The sequence below is a fragment of the Oenanthe melanoleuca genome, chromosome 19 (genome assembly GCF_029582105.1).
Source record: "Oenanthe melanoleuca isolate GR-GAL-2019-014 chromosome 19, OMel1.0, whole genome shotgun sequence".
NCBI classification, from domain to species: domain Eukaryota; kingdom Metazoa; phylum Chordata; class Aves; order Passeriformes; family Muscicapidae; genus Oenanthe; species Oenanthe melanoleuca.
In genome coordinates this window covers 6,672,663-6,691,389 of record NC_079352.1, presented here as the reverse complement: position 1 = coordinate 6,691,389, position 18,727 = coordinate 6,672,663, and the positions used below count along the sequence as shown (strand labels likewise).

The following is an 18,727-nucleotide window of genomic DNA, read 5'->3' as shown; positions in this document are numbered from 1 at the left end:
GTGATAACTGCAGGGTAATCACACGTGAAGGTAAGTGTGGCATTGCTTCCAATTTTAGGAGCTCTGTAAACACAGACAGGGTCTAATTTAGAAAGGAGACATTGTTTATTCTGTGGAGGTTCCCACAAATCAAATACACTGAGGGGTAAATATATTACATCTTTTATACAGGAAAGTTTACATGAACCCCCCTGTCTAATACACATTCTCCACCTACCTAATGCCTATTTATTTGGGTGATATAATCTTACACAAGATGCTTGAAACATAAAGTTCTATTTTCATTTAGCAACTTCTAGTGTAGAAGTTATGTGACAACAGTTACATTTACAAAAGGGGAGAAAATTCAGCCTGGGGACAAATAGTTCAATTTAAAGACATCAGTACTAGGACAAGTTGTGTGAAGCAGTTTACTCAGGTGCCAGTTTGTGCTTTTCCACACAGGAGGCTGCTGCTGGTCAGGCATGAAAGCAGATAAATATGTTCAGTGTGACTGGACAGGGTGAGCAGGGATGCTGGGTCAATGGCTCTGTGTGACTTGTTGGTATCAGGGCTCTAGGGGTAACATTGATCACATGCACTGGAAAACTGATCAAAAAATCCCTTATAGGCAATGAGGGACAAAGGTAAGGTGCTCTGTATCTTTCAGGGTGGAATTCCTTTAGACTTCCTGCATTTCAGTACCCTTTAAAGACATGTCAAAACAGAATGTCCTCTCCTCAGACATGGAACAAAGCTTAAAAACAACTATGTGTCAAAAACTTGAGTCTGCTTTGCCTTTCAATCATTTATAGTCTTGGAACCTATATGTAAAAAGGAAAAAAAAAAAAAAAGTGTGAAATAGCTGTCCCCAGCTACCACCTTTCAGTAAAATGTCTTTGCATTGCTGTGTTTTGCCTTCCCTGAAAGGCATTCTCAGAGTAGAATAGTGTTACCACCCATCTGGGAATTGGGGCAAAAAAGCCATTGTGCTCTAAATTTGCACCTAGCTTCTAAAACAATTTCCCAAGTAGACAAGCCATAGCTTAGCTCACAGAGCTCAGTCATTTTATTGTTGTTACCAATTCACCCACAGGGCACTGGTTGAGGTCCCTCTGTAGCTGATAACCTGGCCAGGAGGTGACAGCAGGCTGAGACCCACCTCCCTGTTCTTGTGACACTTCATCTAGAATTCACATCTTGCATGGGGCTGTTCCCATTGTTGGCTCTCCAGTTTCCACTTGGCCAGTGGTCAGTCTCAGTTTTTTCACTTGTAATATATCTGCTTTGGTGTCTCTTTGGTCTTTATGCAAAGCTGTGGTTGAAACACTTCATATTTTACACTGTCATGGCCAAACTTCTGTTGAAGCTTTTTAATTTCCCAGGCTTTTTAGGCACATAATTGTCATTAGAAACTTGTGAGCTTTCACCTTGTCTCCTAAACTTGCCAAAAATCTTACTTATTTTTTGTTGTAACACGACTGGAATTTCATAAGAACCAAGCATTTGATCATGTTATTAGTAAAAATTCTTTTTGTGGGCCCCTGCATTTGATTGATGCCATTGATTCTTACATTAACCCAGGGACTTTAGGAGCAGTGTGTGCTGTTGTGACATTGTTCATGGAACATTTTCAGTTTCAAATGTAGTTTGGTTTGTTTGCCTGATGAGTCCAATTGTTTGGAGACAATGCAGAACAGCAGCAGACATCTCAATTTTTCTTTCTGTGTGAAAATATCATGGAAAGAAGCTGGGGTTATTAAATATTCAAGATCTCAGCTGGTGAAAGCTCAGCTAACAGGAGCTGCATTTTTGGAAGATGATCACTATGGAGAAACCTTCCCAAAGAGATGGGAGGACATCAATGCTCTGTTCCCTTTGAGCTGGGAGGAAAGGCAGGACAAGAGGATGGAAATGTCTATAATGTCTGTCCTCTAGCCACACATTGTATGACATTCTTGCATAAAGCAGAGAAAGACCCTGCACCTCCTTCCCAAGGACCTCTCAGGAAGCTGCTGACAAAATGCTGGAACTCATCCTCTTATCATCAGAGGTAAAACAGGTCCTTGATAATTTCCCCTACTGCCACTGTCTGAAAGGGAGAGCCCCAAGAAAGAGTAACAGCAAAGGTGGATCCTCTGAGGCCCTGAGAGCTGAATGGGCTGTTGGATAAATTATCCCCAGCCAAGACATCTTTTATAAGTGGTTGTTTGTTTTTAGCAATGTACCTGGCTTTGATAAGAGAATGAAAAACAGCTGCTGAAAACGGTGGCTCTTGTGACATGTGACTGCTGTGGACAGTGTTTGGTACCTTGAGCCAGGCTGTGTGTTGAAGTGGTGGTTTCTGAGCACACAGCAGCCTAACACTGTTTTGTCACCAGCCCACAGAGATGCCTGAAGTGGCTTTCTTTTTTCTTGGAGTCAAGCTGAAGTTCTAAAACTACCTTTTTAAAAAAAATGCTTTGTCCTCCTCTCTCACCAAAATGAGTTTGGTCTTTTTAGGAAACACCAAACTCTCTCCTAAGTCAGGTAAACCCCATCTTGTGTTTTCAGATGAAAACTGTTTGTGTACAAAGAGTAGAAATAAGAAAAATGGTTCCCAAAGTCACAAGGCAGTGCAGTGCCTTTCCTGTTAAGAAACTGGCTTTGAAGGGCTTACAAGTGTTTATCAGCCACCAAGCTGTGCAACTTCCTTTGACAGGCCTCTGAAAATCCCTGCAGAAGATGAACAGAGCACAAAACTCAGCTTGGATGCCCTACTTGTTTCTGTTTCCTCCTTACCTTGTTTGTACCAGCCTCTCTTTTTGGAATTTCTGGAAGCCTAGCTTCAGGCTGGGTCAGGCTTGTTCCAGGTCTGGTAGTGGCTAAAAATGTTCTTGCTCTCAATATCCCTGCGGTTGTTTAGGTAATATAAATATATCTGCTTTTCTTTTGCTAAAAAAAGTAAATTTAAAGTGTCTTTTGGCCTTCTCCTTTTCTTCTCTAGGGAGATCTGTGGTGGCTGAGCTTGAATTGAAGGGCACAGAGTGTTCTGTGTGACTGTAAGCAATGCAAAATGTCAGTAAGCCATTGGCACCATTTTGGCTTTATAGTGTTTCTCCCAGCTGTGATTTGAAACAAACTGTTTTCATCTCCTTGTTTACAGGGAGTCAGCCATATCTGGGAGAGCTTTCATTCTGCCAGCACCCGTTATCAGGCTGCTCACTAGCAGAAGGGATGTCAGCCAAGGAAAAAGGCATCTCTCAGACTGGTGGTGACAGCTGAGAGGGGCTCTCTGCTGCACAGACTCTGCTTACAGCAGACACTGGTGGGGCCAGACGAGGATTTCATCCCTTTCCTGCCTCCCATTCATCTGTGTTGAGTTTCTTTCCCTTACTGCACAAATTGCAGCTCAGGGTCAAGCCTTTGCCAGAGAAGGATCTGTGAGATCCCAGCCTTACAGCCCTGGCTGTGAGATGTCCTTGCTGTCTGTTCACTCTCTCCTGCTTTAGCAGGAGTGTTGTCATCTTGGCTGGGCTGGGATGAGCTGCTCTGCTCTTGCCCTCCACCCCAGGCTCTTCATTTAGCTTGGGTGCTGAGTTGCTCTGGAGCAGTCTTGGCTGGAGGATTTCCCTCAGCAGATCTGATCTTGAACTCTCTCCATTTGTACAGGGAAGGCTTCAGCTCCTGTGTGCCACAGGCTGTGCCTTTGCTGTGTCACTCTGGGTACACAGGCAGATCTCCAGCAGCCTGGCTGGGGCTCCTGGGCTGCCTCAAGCTCACCTGCCACTTGTCTTGCTGAAGGAAGGGACAATGGCAGCCTAATCTCTGGTTCTCTGCCTGCATGCTTGTCCCCAGCTCCCAGTAAGCCCAGGCATCCAAATTGTGAGCCTTCTCAGCAATCCTTTTGCTGCAGCAGCTGCAGGGTGGTGCCCAGTCCTGCCCTGCCTGGGACACTGCACTCCTCAAGGCTCACTGGTCTTGAAGGCCAGGCAAGGATTTGAGACCTGCATTCATTTGCTGGAGCTTTTGTGACATCCTGTGCCTTCAGACCAGCAGTGCTGCCTCACCTGAAGTAAGAGTACAGTGCTGCTTTTATGACACAGTAGGATGGCTTCTTGATATTCTCTAGTTGGCCAAAATCAGCCTGCTTTTAATTAGAATATTTGTATGTGATTGTTGTGGTCAGTAGTGTCTTGGGAGGTAAATGGAAGGGATGAATGGCCTTGGCAGATCATGTGCTGGTACAGCCTTCAGAAGACAAACTTTCTGCTTCAAACTGTTGTTGTGAAAATCCCCAACTCATCTCTGGAAATGTTCTTCATTTGTGGTGGGATATTCCAGCTCTTCTCCTGCTTCTCCCATCCTTGAAAATGAACGTTCCCAGCAAAGCTGTGAGAGTTTTTATCCTGCTATGCTTTGCTGTACTCCATGGTCACAGGGCTGTCTCACTTCAGCTTTTGAGTCTCTTGTCTCTGCAGCATTTTCTGCCTTCAGAGATTCTGAAGGTTTTCCAGGAAACCCACAGCTGGGCTTGTCCATGTCCAGGGATGGGTTTACCTGGTCTCTTACTGTGATAGGAGTCATTGAAACTTCAAATATTAAGTTGTTCACCTGTTGGCTTTAAACTTCACTCAGAGGTGGGAGAGATGGAGAGAAAATTGTTCTTGCAACACAGCAAATCTGGGCTGTGCTGCCCTTTCCAGCTGCCTGTCACTGCCTGTTTTCTTATTTCAATATTGTAGCTGGTTTGGCTTATCACAAATGCTCTGTGCATTTAATGTAAGCAGGCTACACATCTTGCATGGATCATTCTTGTTTGGTGTTTTTGAATGCTGGGTTTTCTTTTTTCTTGTTCTTTTCATTTAAATTGAACACATTACTGCTCCCGGAGGGATTTTACAAGCTAGTTTGTAGAATAACAAAGAAGGAATTCTGCAGGCTCATCCAATTTGGTCTTCTGTGCTTTTGAAAACTCTGTTGCTACAGGGTCAGTAGGAGAAGTTGGGGATCTGTCACCCAGGAGATTGGCCTGTAGATGATGTTTCCCCTCAGTTTCAGAACTAGTAATGCCACAGGGAAATCCTTCTCTCTTTCTTGCTTTCCAGTCAATTGAATAATAAATCCCAGAGCTTATTCCAGTGCATTAGGATTGCTATTTGAAGTCCTGTTACACATAAACTCTTTTATGTGTTTAATTCCCTTACAACTCCACATCTTGGAGGGAAATGTGTTTGGAAAAAGGCATCTGCTCTCCAAAGCACACATGGGATATAACTGCAGGATGAACAGTGCTCCTACAAACAGGACAGACAGAGGCTCTGGGTGTGTAGGATTAGAGCTGTAGCACAAAGGGGCATTCTCAGCTTTGAACAGGGTTGTGTGGTGCTGGCTGGGCACAGGTGGAGGATCACCTGTTCCAGGGTTTGTGCTGATTGAAGCCTTTTGATCTTGCCCAGACATTCTCTGAGCACTCCTCCTCCCTGCTGCAGTGCTGCTCTGCAATAGCACTGACATCTGATTGTTAAAAAGGCAGGAGCTGATGATTGCTCTGTGGGGCATAGAAACATCTGTCTCTGTGTCCTTGGCCTTTTTTCTTGGGACTGTGGACAGCAGGGCATGGCAGGTAGATAAGTTTGTTTCCTGGGTTTAGTTTTTTGCTAAGTTGTTTGAACCAGACATGCTCAGAGCTAAACCAGAATCTTCTTCCTCCCTGTTGGCAAAGGCAGGAGACACAATGAGATCCAACACTCCTGCAGCTGCAGGTTGGGTGGGTGTTTTTTTTTTTAAAATCTGGTGTCTGCAGGAGCATATTTGAAACTCCTCTGGTTATGTTGTTCCCTGGGGAACTACTGTGTTTGTGGAAGGAAGAGCTGGGGCTGCAGGAAAAAAGAACACAGCTCTGATTCCCACTGATGGTCTCTGCTATGCCTGGGAGTGCAGTGTAATGGCAAAAGTGCTTCTTGTCCCTTCATCAGCAGGGTCTGTGTGGTCTATGATGGTCTGTGTGGGTGTGGGGGTGTTGGGAACCCAATATATATTTGACAGCTTCTCAGAGCTCTTAAACTCCCTTCTTTCCAAGTGCTTTGAGATATGGTTACTAAACCTGAGAGATTTGAAGTCTGATTTCAGGACACTCTGATTTTCTGTGGGGAGTTGCAGGGTTTTGGCATATCTGCAAATCAGGGCACTGGCATCAAGAGTTAGAGGAACTACCACAAGCTTTGTTCTGAATGCCTTTTGATGCTCTTGTTGTAATGAAGATGAGGGTCCCTGGAAGGAAATATGGCAATTGTGTGTATGGGTTGGACCCACTGGGTTCATATCTGACTTCAGTGCCATGAGAGAAGTGGGCAAAAGAGAGCTTGCATTCCTTGGTTTCTGGATTCTTTGCCTGTTAAAAAGGCAAGTTCATTCATCTTGTGATTCTGAAATCTGTCAGTAAGGGATGGTGAAACTTTATTCAACCTGGGGCTTGAATAAAAATTAATAGAAGCTTCTGAGGGTCACTGAGGTCTCCCTGAGCACAAACTGCAATGGCTGAATGAATCAGAGTAACAAAACCTTTTCCTGTGATGTGGAAACGAGTTTCACGCCTTCCCTCTCATGTGGTCTTTGTGCACAAACAGCTTTGTTTGTGTGAGTCAAAGGGCAGGGGAAATCCAGAAAGGGTGAAGGTATTTCCTGTGAGTGACAGGCTGTCCTGCCTGGGTCATGGCAGGGATCACCCCTGTCTCTTTTGACCTGATTTCTGAGGCTTTGATCCAGGAATGTGGCACTCTTCCCCTTTCTTGTGTCACTCCTGCCTGTTGTGTTCAGTGACACTTCCTTGAAAGCAAGGGGGACACATCCTTGTGTGCTCAGGAGTGAGACTTGTTGGCTGCCATCCCTTGGGGTGTCCTGACCTCTCCAGTACTTACAGCTTTGTACCCCCAAATCAGTTCATCAGTCAGCTCATGCTCCTTCCCCAAATTACCACTTCCTTGGCAGTCACTTAGAGCCACAAGCAAGAGGTGCTATTTCCCAAATGATAATTGTATGTGGACCAACTCATGTAACTCATCCTGCAGGGCTCAGGCAGCTCCAGGGACTGTCATGTGTTGGCTCTGGTCTAGGAACAGCAGTGACTGCTGGTTGAGCTTTCTGGGCTATTCCCTGGGAGCTGCCCCACTCCTTGGGATAAAAAATCCCTGGAAATGACTCCTGACTCTCACAGTAGAATGGCAGATCCTGGTAGTTTGTTTCTCCATGAAGTTCTCCTGCTGAAAGAAGCTGTGTGTGCTGAGCACATCCTTTGGCTCCCTGGGGAGCAGAGCAGTGCAAGGTTGTGGCTCCCCCAAACCTCTTCCACTCAGCCTTGGCAGATTTCTGTGCCAGTGCTTGTGGCTGGAGTGCCATTAGAGGGAAAGGCTTCCCTTTTGTGCTGCCAATCCCTTTTGCTGCCTCTTGTGTTTTCCACACATTTTCATTCAGGGCCTCCTGATCTTTAACAGGTATCTCCCTTCCCTGTCCTTTTCCATATATTTTTTTTCATCTCCTTCAGTTGCAACACTGCAAGTGTCAGATGGTGGTGATGCTTTGCTGAAGGTGCTTTCTTTGCTCCCCTCCTGGAATAGCAGTCAGAAGTCTGCATGATGTGATGCCACAGGTCACAGCAGACCTTGCAATGTCACAAAATTGAGGAAAAATGATGCTATGAAGAATGGAGCAGCTTCAGAACAAACTGGACTTGCAAAGCAGGGCCCACTTCAGATGCCTGAGTGCATGATGCTGAACAGAGCTGCACATGCCAGGACTCCTCCAGGGAATTCAGGGTGGGTGGCAGACTGTGACAGCTGAGCTCCATGCTTGTAATGCCCTGAGAAGTCCTCCCTCATCTGAGGATTAAACTAGAGCTACTTCCCTGACACAGAACTGCTGCCAAGATTCCAGTCTGGCTCAAGCCACTCTCCACACTTCATAATGAAGTTTGAAAGAGTTTTAACATCTTGGTGTTGGCAGAAACATGGTTTTAAAATCACGGTGTGGTTGGAGACACGCTGGCTCTGGACACTGGTAACAAGGCTGGAGACTTTCATCTGGGGGTCAAATCCAGCTGTGGTGTTAGTGACAAAGCCATGAACTTGTGACTGGCGGCTCGGGGCTTACGTGTGGAAACGTGTCTGGAGTCCAACGCCAGCACTGGGAGCTGGGAGACCTGGGTCCAGTTCCTGAGTATTCTGAGAGACCCTCAGCAAGACACTTCAACTCTTTGTGCCTTAGGTCTCTGTGAAAAAGCACTGAAGGTCCACCTACATCAGTGTGCTCCAGGTCCTCAAGCTCACACTGACTGTGGACTCCTGAACACCACTGGGTACAGAAGAGCAAAGAAATAGGTGGGATGAGCTGGCTCTGTCCAGCCCATTCCAGAGAAGTGCCTGGATCACAGCTGTGGGTATTAGCAGTGACTGGTGTGCTTTTGGGCAGCTCCAAGGGTGAGGACATCATGCTCTCAGGAGACCTCACTGCTCTCCCATCTCTGGGTGAGGCTGTTCCCAGGGCAGGCAGCCCCGTGCTCAGGAGGAAGCTTATGCAGCCCCACCTCTCCAGTGGCTATAGGAGAACTTGTTTCTATGTTTGGCAGCTGGCACAACTCCTCAGCAAACAGCTTCCTGAGAAATTAGCTTCCCAAAGACTCTGCTAACCACAGCTGAGCTGTGCCCTTCCTTCCAAGACACCGTGGGTAGCCTCTCCTGGCAAGCCTTTGTTACTGCTCTTTGCAGGAGCTACCAGTCACTGCAGTGCTGTCCTGGGTGAACACCTGCCTCCCCTTGGAGCAGTTCTGGGTGAGATTCGTGCAGCTTCCAGCTCTGTTTTGCCAGCTGAGCCCAGGGCAGTGCTCTGTGTCCTGCTGGCTCTCAGCAGGAGGAGCCTCTTCCCCAGGGACAGGGTGCTCAGGGCTTGTGTCTGCCTGGCTTGGAGAGACAAGCACAAGCTGCAGCCTGCAACGCTGTAGTCCCACAGCTTCAGACTCTCCCTGTGTGTGCCAAATTCTTTTGGCTGTTAAATAAGGGTAGGAATTTCGAGGGGAGCTTGTAGAGTACAACTACTGTGTTTGCTTTTAGCTTCATGAATAGCAGCAGTGACTTGTTTGGCTGTATACTGGGAAAACTCTCAGTTGCCAGTTTTGACGAGCTGCTGTTTTAAAGGAAAAGTTGTCACTTATGCAACTTTTCTGTTTTGTGTTGACTTCAGGATCACTGGTGTCTTGCACAGCCCTGCTGTGTCTGCAGGTCACCCTCCAGTTCCCAGAGGGGCATGGCAATGCTCCTGCTGTAACTGGGACCCTGGGGATGCTGTGCTGCTCACAGAGCTCACAGACCTGTCCTGCAGAACCCTGGCTGTGGTCCAGAGGAGTGTGACCCTATTTCAGGTGGGGAGAGAATTGAGGCACAGGTCAGGCAGCTGGGAAAAAGGCTCCATGAAGGTCACTGATGCAGCTATCATGTTGATGTGTTGGTACATCCCAGTGTGAGTGCTGGGGAAAGGGAAGGCATCTGGGAGATGGGAAACTATTACTGCTGACTGAGGAAAGGCTATTGCCAGCCTCTGTTCAATGTCACAGAAGTCCACATGAAGGGAGAGTGTGGGAAACAAGTCATCATCTCTGCTACTTGCAGGACTTTGCAGTGGTGAGATCTCCACAAAGCTGCTGGTGGTACCTGTGGGAGGAGAGGTGTGGGGAAGAGCTAGTGGAGCATGAGGGCTTAAGGAGGAAAATAAAAGCTGCTGAATCAGATCTATGCTCTAATAAATAAAAGCTGATATTTCATGTGACTACTTTTTCTGTAGCTAGGATTGGCTGGGTGCTCTGGGATATATCCAGGTGGGAAGATGTGCTGTGAATTAGTAGCAATGCTAATTATTATTAAATGTTATTATTATTCTTACTAATTACACTAATTAGTAGCAGCACTGTCCTCAAGCAGGTGGCTGCATTCTGCTGACTCCTTGTTTGTGTTAGTTACAGGACTCTCATCAGGCCCACGTACAAAATGTCCTACAGAACTGTGACCACGCTGGAGTGGAGGTGCTGTCCTGGCTTCACAGGGAGCAACTGTGAGGAGGGTGAGTTTCCCAGAAATGCCTCTGTCCCTGTGGAACAGCAAGGATGGACTGGCTGCCTTGAGCTGGGGTTTGCTCCTTAATACACCCTACACCTCTAAAACACAGGAACAAGTAATTGTTCCCTTCACTCCCCATTGTTATCTGAATGTCACACACAAGCTCTGAAAGGTGATCTTGGAAAACAGATCATTCTGAATGCCTGCAAGCAGGCCTGAACAGGGAGGGGGAAAGAAATAAAGAAAAGGGAATCAGGGATGACCTGTTTAGAGATGTGCTCAGGCTTGACGTCCCTGTTGTGCTGAGAAAATGTGCTTTCTCCTTTTCATGTTTTATCTTCTCCCTGTCCCTGTTATCACCATCAGTTGCTGTGCCCAGTAAAAGCTGGTTCCTGGATGGCTGCTTCTGAACATTTTATGCCTGTAAGATCTGGATATAAATAATGTGTGCTCCCAGAGGGCTTTGAATCAATGCCTTTGGTTCCCATTTCTACCTGCTCCTTGACTTAAAGGTGCAACATTCATGTTGCACAGTGCATGTGAAAACACAGTTCTCTCCACACAGATGAAAACACAGGGCCCTTTCCAGAGCAGGAGGAAAAAGTATTTTCCTTTTTTAATCACAATACGGCATGTTTTACATTTTCCTTTCAAACATTTTCAACTTTAACTGTCACTTCTGGGAGTTTGAAACAAATCCTGCTTCTCCATCAAGTTTCAGGTTTAGGCATTAAGGCATCTGCTGAACCTGACTTGAGAGTTCACAGCTTATGAGCGGGAGAAGCTAATTCTGGACTTTTCTGGTCATTTGCATCAGGTCAACACAGCCTGTCTCTGGCTGCTGAAGGGTCACTGGGGATTGCCAACATCTCTGAGTCTGCTGTTTGTACTCATTTTCTTTGTGCTGTGATATCTTAATACCAATCACACAATTCAGGCAAATCTCTGACTAGGAAGTTGTCTTGTTACAGTCCCAAAGAGTGATGGCTGCAGACAGCAGCTGGCTCCAGGCTGCTGAGGAAACAATAGCTTTCCAGAGGCTCCAGAAAAGCCTCACAGAGTGGCAAAGCTACCCAAAAAGTTGCAGTCTGCAGGAGAGAGCTTTACATTTCAACATAATGCTAAAAGAAGTGAGCCTGAGAGAAGCTGCTGTGGGCAGCTCAAGTTTTTACCTGTCCCTATGTCCTGGTTTGAAGGACAGGTGTCTGCCAATAAAGGCAGAAGCTTCTCTTTGAAATGGAGAATGTAAACCCCCTCCCTCCATATGAAATTTCTCAGGCAAAGAGAATTAGGGATAACAGTTCTTTACTAGGAAAATTAAAATAGAAATACAGTATTACAAAGAACAATCCCAAAAACCCTGCCAGAGTCAGAATCCAAGCTGACACCCGTCAGTCAGTCAGGGTGTTGGCACAGTCCCATTCAATGGTGGCTGCATCCTCCTGCAGGGGCAGATGTGGTTCAGCTGGAGCAGTGCTCCTGGAGAAGGTGCAGTTTCCTCTGAAGGTGCAGGGATGATGTGGAAAGGTCTGGCTTTCCTCTGGAATCCAGTGGAAAGAAGGTCCCTTGGTGTCCAAAATCTCAGTTTTTATCTGGGTAGGAAAGGCTTGGCTCCTCCCCTGGCTGGAGCATCTCCCAGTGGGATGATGGAATTTTATCAGTCATGCCCTGGGACTCACTGGGCCAGCAGCAGATGATATCTCCTGGAGGGAGGATGGGCTGTGGGAAGATAAAGATGATTGCCCAGCTGGTTTAAAGATGGCCCATGAGCAGATAATGTGTGCCAGGAGATCAGGGTCACTGCCCCACCTGGTTTAACAGATGGGGACAGAATTCACATTTCTGGTCACATCCTGTATTCCAAGCCAAGACACCCTGCAAGGAGAGGACAGCAGAGGGTGGTGGCAGAGCTGCCACTCCTGGGTGAGGATGTGCCTGGTGACCTGAGGAGCCCCTGTGTGCAGCCTGTTCGTGCCTGCAGCTTTGGACAGGTGTGAGTTATTGCAGCTTAGTGGTGCTGCTGGTGCAGAGGAGAGATTCCAGCTCCCTCCTGCAGTGCCAGATCTGTCTCAGCAGAGTTCAGTGAAATAAAAAGCCAACATAAGCTTGTTTGAGAGAGCCGGCAGCGATCTCGCAGGAGCAGCTCTGTGGAACGAGGTGACAATTTTATACAGCTACTTTTCAAGGTGGAACTGTTCTTCTGGGCTTGGATATGGTCTGTGGAGTGTGAGAAGAAAGCCAGTAGTAAGCCCTTACTTTCATGTGTGAGATTCTTTTTACCTTTTTTTTTCTCTCCTTAAAACATCTGGTGCTACTGACAGTCCCACATCCTTGAATGAAAGAGGAAAATAAAAAAGACCCCTTTCTAGGGCAGTAGGGTTGTGCCACTTAGTTTTTAGTGTAAATACTGGTGCTAGCTGTCTGCATGCCCTTCAAGCTGCCAATTTTAAAATGGAAATATTTACTTACTCCTTATGTTAATTCTTAATGTTAGCATCACTTGGAAATGAAAGTAAAAAAGGCTAAAAAGAGGCTGTTTTAGGGTTTTTGGCAATCCAGTATAAGGCCTTTTGTACTCTTTCCTTTCTGTGCCGTCCCCTACTGCAAGTTTGGTTCCTCTGAGAGGGTGGGACGCTTATCTGTGTGAGTTCTTCCTGGAAACAGCAGACAAAAGGAAACAGAAAACTAAACTGAAGCAAAACAAAAACAGTGCAGTGATGAGGCCACAGTGAATTAGCAGGGCAGAACCTCAAAATACTTTCATCTTTCTTTGGTAGTTAGACTGCCCCTCAATATTTCACTTGTATGTGCAGCTGTGCTTTCCAAGTTGATGTGAGGTAGGTATGACTGGAGGCAGCCTGGACCTGCACTATTTTTAATTTGCTTTCTTGCTGTGTTGCAAATCCTCCCATTCTCTGACAGCCACTGTTGCCTAAGAAATGGCAGCTGCAGTGGCTCTGATCTTCCACTGCAACATCTCCTGGTTCCAGAGACTGAAGGGAAACTCCTTCCCAATGGGTCTTGGAACAGAAAGGTTGTGTTTGCCTCAGCAGGATGGATTAAGCCTGCAGATAATGCATTGATTAGGCACACAGAAGAGTTCTGGGAGTTGTGTGTGCATGGGCATGGCTGATGGTGGGCTTTGCATCCCGATGATGTAAATCTGTCTATAAGATCTATTGATTCCTTCTTTAATCCCCAGTGAGCAGAGCTAATATTTGCTCCTTTTTTGTGCTGTAGCATATCTGGAGGATAGATTATTTTTACTAGCTGTCCTTATATCAAGCCTTCCTTGCCCTTTTAAAATTTATTTCTTTTAGCATTTTATGAGGGAAGACAGAACAGGGAGACATTGAAACAAGGAAAGAAGTCAGAGAATTTGAAGCCATTCAGAGGCTGCAGCTACTTCTGACATCACACCTTGTGATCTCCCAAATGGCAGGTCAGCTTTTCTTTTGCAAAAGCAGCAGTTCAGTGTGGGTGTCTAGCCCCAAAGCATGACAGACTCATGATGAGACTGGCTTGCTGTAACACACCTTCAAAGAGAAAACTCCCCTTTGCTTCATTCAGCCATTGAAGTGTCTCCATCCTCAGCTGATAAGTTTAGCTTGAGACAGTACCCACTTAACTGTCACCAGATGACAGACACCCACATCAATGCTGAAAGCTGCACATTTTTACATTTAGATTATCCCAGGTCTCTAACTCCTGCATTGAAGCTGATAAAGAGCAGCACTGTCTGGAGGAAGCCCAGCTCTAGAGGTGGATAGAGATTTTGCTCCCAGTGGGCCGTTAATTTACTGAGGTAAATTAACCTGTTTCCAACCTGTTTCCTTTTTTAAGCTGACTCTGCCTGGGGCTTTCTCCCCTTCCTCTCCTTGCTTTCTACTCAGTCCAAGGTAGGTCAGTATTTGAAAGATCTCCAGTTCCTTTACTGGTTTTGTAGAACTGTGACCTGCTCATTGAGTTGATAGTCAAAAATCACCAGTTGTACCAGGCCTTCCCAAAGGGTTTCTTGCAACTTCCTTGGATGGGGAAAAAGACTTGATGCAAACCAGTCTGGTGAATATAACTGTCACTAGATACTTTTATTTTCCAGTTTCAGGGGGTTTTTGTTTTGTTTAAAGCTGAGCCCAAGCCTAGGACAGGAAATGAATGCACTGAGCCACCCAGTCTGCTGACTGCTGATATAAAGAACATATGGATGAGGGCAATGCAGGGGTGAAGTGGTTTAGCCGTTGCAATCATGCATCAAGCTGATTGATTTGAATCCAAGATGATGCTGACATTTCAATTCAGCCTTTTTTTCTGTATGGCTGAAAGTTCAAAGGCAAGTGCAACCTCTTGGGAGAGGAAAAGTGTCCCCAGCAAGTTCAGGGGCTCAGCACTGCCCTGGAGCTCTCCAGCCAGGCAAGGTCTTATTTTGCTTTACAAATATAGCACAGCTTTCTTCCTTGTTTGTTTGTACTGCTTGAGTTTGGGACAGGAGCCAGTATCCTATTTACCCCAGAAGCAGATTGATGGTAGACAGCTTAGCTGTTTGGGCAAGAAACAGCTCCCAGAGTAACCTCAGCACCTCTAAAGTGATGCTATTGTGATTCCAAGCTTACTTTTTCTTTCTTTCTTTCTTTCCTAAGAATACAAGTAAGATAGGAAATTTGAGCAGCCTTGTTCAAGAAATGGCTTAATTGGAGAACTTTTTTTTTTTTTTACATCTCCCCCTCCTCATTCCAGTTCTTGGAATATTATGATCTACTTCTAATAACTATTGCTTGCATCTTTCTTGTCATCCTGATATTTTTCAAACCTCCTAGATTTCCACATGTTTACAGTTTTCAAAGTAGCATAAGAAAATGAGGATTTTCCTCTTGATATGATAGAGTGCAAAAACCCTTTTCATTTTTACTGTTGGTTTACAAAATTTCTTGGTCCCAGGAGGAGAGATGCAGAACAACACTGCCAGGAAAATCTTAAATGAGCAAATGCAATTACGAGACAAAATTTGATGAGACTGTGAGAAAGGGCATCAAAACAAAGAGACCTGAAAGTTTGAAAGCCCACTGAAGTGTTCTGAAGGGAAGGGAATTCAAAGTGGTGTTAATGGAACCTCACTTCTCCAAGCCTTGTCCTTCTTCCCCATGAACCACTGAAACATGAACTGTCCATGATGTGAAAAATGCAACACAGAAATTATGAAGTAACATTTGCTGTAGTATCACAGCAGTTCTCTCCAGGAGTTGAGCTTGTGTGTTCTGCTTTTCTCAAGTCCCTCAGTTCCTTGCTCAGCAGAGCTTTTTGCTGCCATTGACCTTTTTCTTCTTCCCTTAGAAACTGAGAAAGTGTAAGAGAAAACAGTGGGAGCCAGAGCCATTGCAGTGCCTGCTCCTGTTCCTGCTGAATCCTGGCTCAGTGATGTTTGCCCACTGCAGCTGAGTCCAGCTCCTGTCACAAAACAAAAGCTTCCATTCACAGTGAAATTCTCCCAAGGTGGTTTTTTCAGTGCCCTCTGACAGTTCTGTGCTGCAAACATGGCAGACTGAGGTACCTCCCCTTCAAGTTGGGATCTAACAGGGATGTAGCTCTCTACTAGAGAATTCCTTTAGGGAAATGTGGCATAGCTCTCCTCTGATGCCTCTGAAACCAAGTACAACATTTGATTCCACACAGATTTTTTTTTTTTATTTTTTTTTTTTTTCCTGAAAATACCTTCTTATGCCAAAGTTTGTTTGTTAGGTACAGGAAGTGAATTATGTGAATACCTGTTATTGACTATTAAGTGCAATGTGAATTTACTAATAGTTTACCAGTTAGTAAGTAAGTGGTAATATGTGGTAAATATCTCTGTAAATCTACCTTCAAAAATATGTTATGAAAAAATATCAAAACATGTGAATCACTGTCCAGGTTTGGAGGACAGGTGTCTGCCCATAAAGGCAGGAGCCTCTCTTTGAAATGGAGAATGTAAACCCCTTCCCTCCATATTATTATTAAAATTTTGAAATTAAGGGGCTCTCAGGCAAAGATATGGGAATTAGGGATAACAGTTTTTTACTAGGAAAATTAAAATAGAAATACAGTATTACAAAGAACAATCCCAAACCCTGCCAGAGTCAGAATCCAAGCTGACACCCGTCAGTCAGTCAGGGTGTTGGCACAGTCCCATTCAATGGTGGCTGCATCCTCCTGCAGTGGCAGATGTGGTTCAGCTGGAGCAGTGCTCCTGGAGAAGGTGCAGTTTCCTCTGAAGCTCCAGGGATGATGTGGAAAGGTCTGGCTTTCCTCTGGAATCCAATGGAAAGAAGGTCCCTTGGTGTCCAAAATCTCAGTTTTTATCTGGGTAGGAAAGGCTTGGCTCCTCCCCTGGCTGGAGCATCTCCCAGTGGGATGATGGAATTTTATCAGTCATGCACTGGGACTCACTGGGCCAGCAGCAGATGATATCTCCTGGAGGGAGGATGGGCTGTGGGAAGATAAAGATGATTGCCCCAGCTGGTTTAAAGATGGCCCATGAGCAGAGGATATCTCCCAAGGAGATCAGGATCACTGCCCCACCTGGATTCAACAAATGGTGATAGAATACAGGCTTTTGGTCACATCTTGTATTGCAACCTAAGATAATCACCCATGATGGAATTGCTGACACGTGGAAGTGGCTTCCTAAGTAGTGATGTTTGTGGTGCAGGTCAGAGGTGTTGGGCAATACCTACCCTAGTATTTTCTTCCATAGCATTCACCTCCTGCTGCTCCAATGTTCCACCTCCTGCTCGTGCTTCTGGTGGCCTCTTCCATATAAGATTCTCCAGAACCCTAAAAGGTGTCACCCACTTGCTGTCTTCTCCCATCACTGTGCTGACCACTCAGCAACCTCTGCCTCAGGCCAGACATGATGTGTGTCACCTCTGATCAAACTGATCACATCTTCTGAGGAGTTCCTGGAGTGTGTGGTCACTGTTGGAAATATCTACAGCCTGCTGAGAGCACTTTCTGGCATCAGCACTCTGTGACTACTTGAACAATTTCTAAATGTTCATCTTCCTTTTTGATACATAGGAAAAAAAAAAATCCCTGTGGATTTCCAAATATTTTGACACTGCATTCCAGCATCTGAGTAGTTTCATGTTTTTGGACATTTCTAATCTGAACAGGGAGAATTTTATTGAGCACCTAATGTCAAAATATCTGAAGTGCTAAATATCTGCAGATGTTATGTTAACATAAGTGGGAAAGCTGTATTCTGTACCATTACACTGTCCCAAATCTTTTAGCACCCATCCAATTACTGTGGTATGTAGAGAATCTTTTGTATTTTCAAGCTGTTGGCTTTCCCAAATACATTGGATAATTTCTACTGTGTATGTCTTAATTCACAAGTGAAGGACCCACCTGTTTATAGTAAATGACTTTGCTATGAATTTGCTTTATTTCTAATCAGGAAGGACCATAATCTTCCCTTGGGTAGGGCTGGACAGGGCTTGGAGCAGCCTGGGCTGATGGAGGGTGTCCCTGCCCATGACAGGGGTGGAATGAGATGAACTTTAAGGTCCCTTCCTACCCAAACCACTCTGTGCTTGTTTTAGACTTGTACAAGCTCAGAGACATCTCTAGTGGTTGATTAGTTAGATATTGAAAGTTTTGCACCCAAGGGAGCTCCTGAGTTACTTTAGAATTTGGGAAGTGTGGGTTCTGAAGAGCCCGTCCAGCCTTTCATAATCCTTACTGCCTCCTTCAATCCTGAACTTTTAACGTGCTGCTTTCTCATGTAGCTGTTCCTGCAGAGCTCCTGTTTCCCCCCAGATTATCACTTGTTTCCCATTCATCCTCACAATGATGAAATTTTAGTTGCTTTTGGCTGTTAGTAGGGAGTTGTATTTTTCCCCCAGTGTGAGTCTCACATTGTTAGAGCCTTTGGGATTTGCTGACAGTGTGGTGTCCTCTGGAAAAAGGGACATGTGACATGTTGTGCTGTGAATCCTGCAAATGTAGTTTGTTTTTCCCAACTTTGGTACTTTCTCCCAAAAAGCTCCACCCTATCTCTCTTTTCCACAGACATTCCCTTGGAGGTGGTGTGGAAAGGGTGGAGCTGTGTTTATACCAGAAGTTACACTCCCATTTGCATAGGGAAGAGCTAAATGAGAGTTTCTAATTGGTGTCCACTGATCACTTTGATTCCTTTCAAGTGAATGACAGATAATAATGGAAAAATAGTTAAACCCACCTGCTGATAATGTTTCCAGGTTTCCTTGCTGCTGCACTGACTTGTTTTTTTTATCAGGAGTAGGAAATGATGCTTGGGACTTTGATATGAAATGCCCACAGTTAGAAGGGGTGGCAGTGAGGAGTCTCTTTCCTTCACTCACTTTGCAAGGCTATTACTCACTCAACCAGCTGGTTTGTGTTTAATTTTTGAGCACTTACGAAATTACAGCTCCCTCCCCATTGCTTTTCAAGGGCTTAGTTATGAAATGTGTGGATTTAATGTTGCTGTCAAACAGTGCTGAATGGGATGGTTCCTTGAGGAAGAACTTACTGAATTTTTTTGCTGGAGAATACTTGAGTGGGCTGGTTTGCAGAGTGCCATTTCTTTTTATGCATTAATTTATTTACTTTTAGTTATCTTTGATATCTGACTCTAGAAGCAGTGGGGACTTGTGCAGATGTGAATGTTG

General features: G+C 45.3%; 1 protein-coding gene across 2 annotated transcripts in view; it reads left to right on the top strand.

Moving 5' to 3' along the window:
- The window catches only part of COL26A1 (collagen type XXVI alpha 1 chain), a 165,893-nt gene that overhangs the window by 23,160 nt on the left and 124,006 nt on the right, over positions 1-18,727 (top strand). For both annotated transcript variants that reach the window (XM_056506932.1, XM_056506931.1), the window contains exon 3: positions 9,962-10,065. In XM_056506932.1, the coding sequence (XP_056362907.1) occupies positions 9,962-10,065 (104 nt within the window). The remainder of the gene's footprint in view (positions 1-9,961; positions 10,066-18,727) is intronic.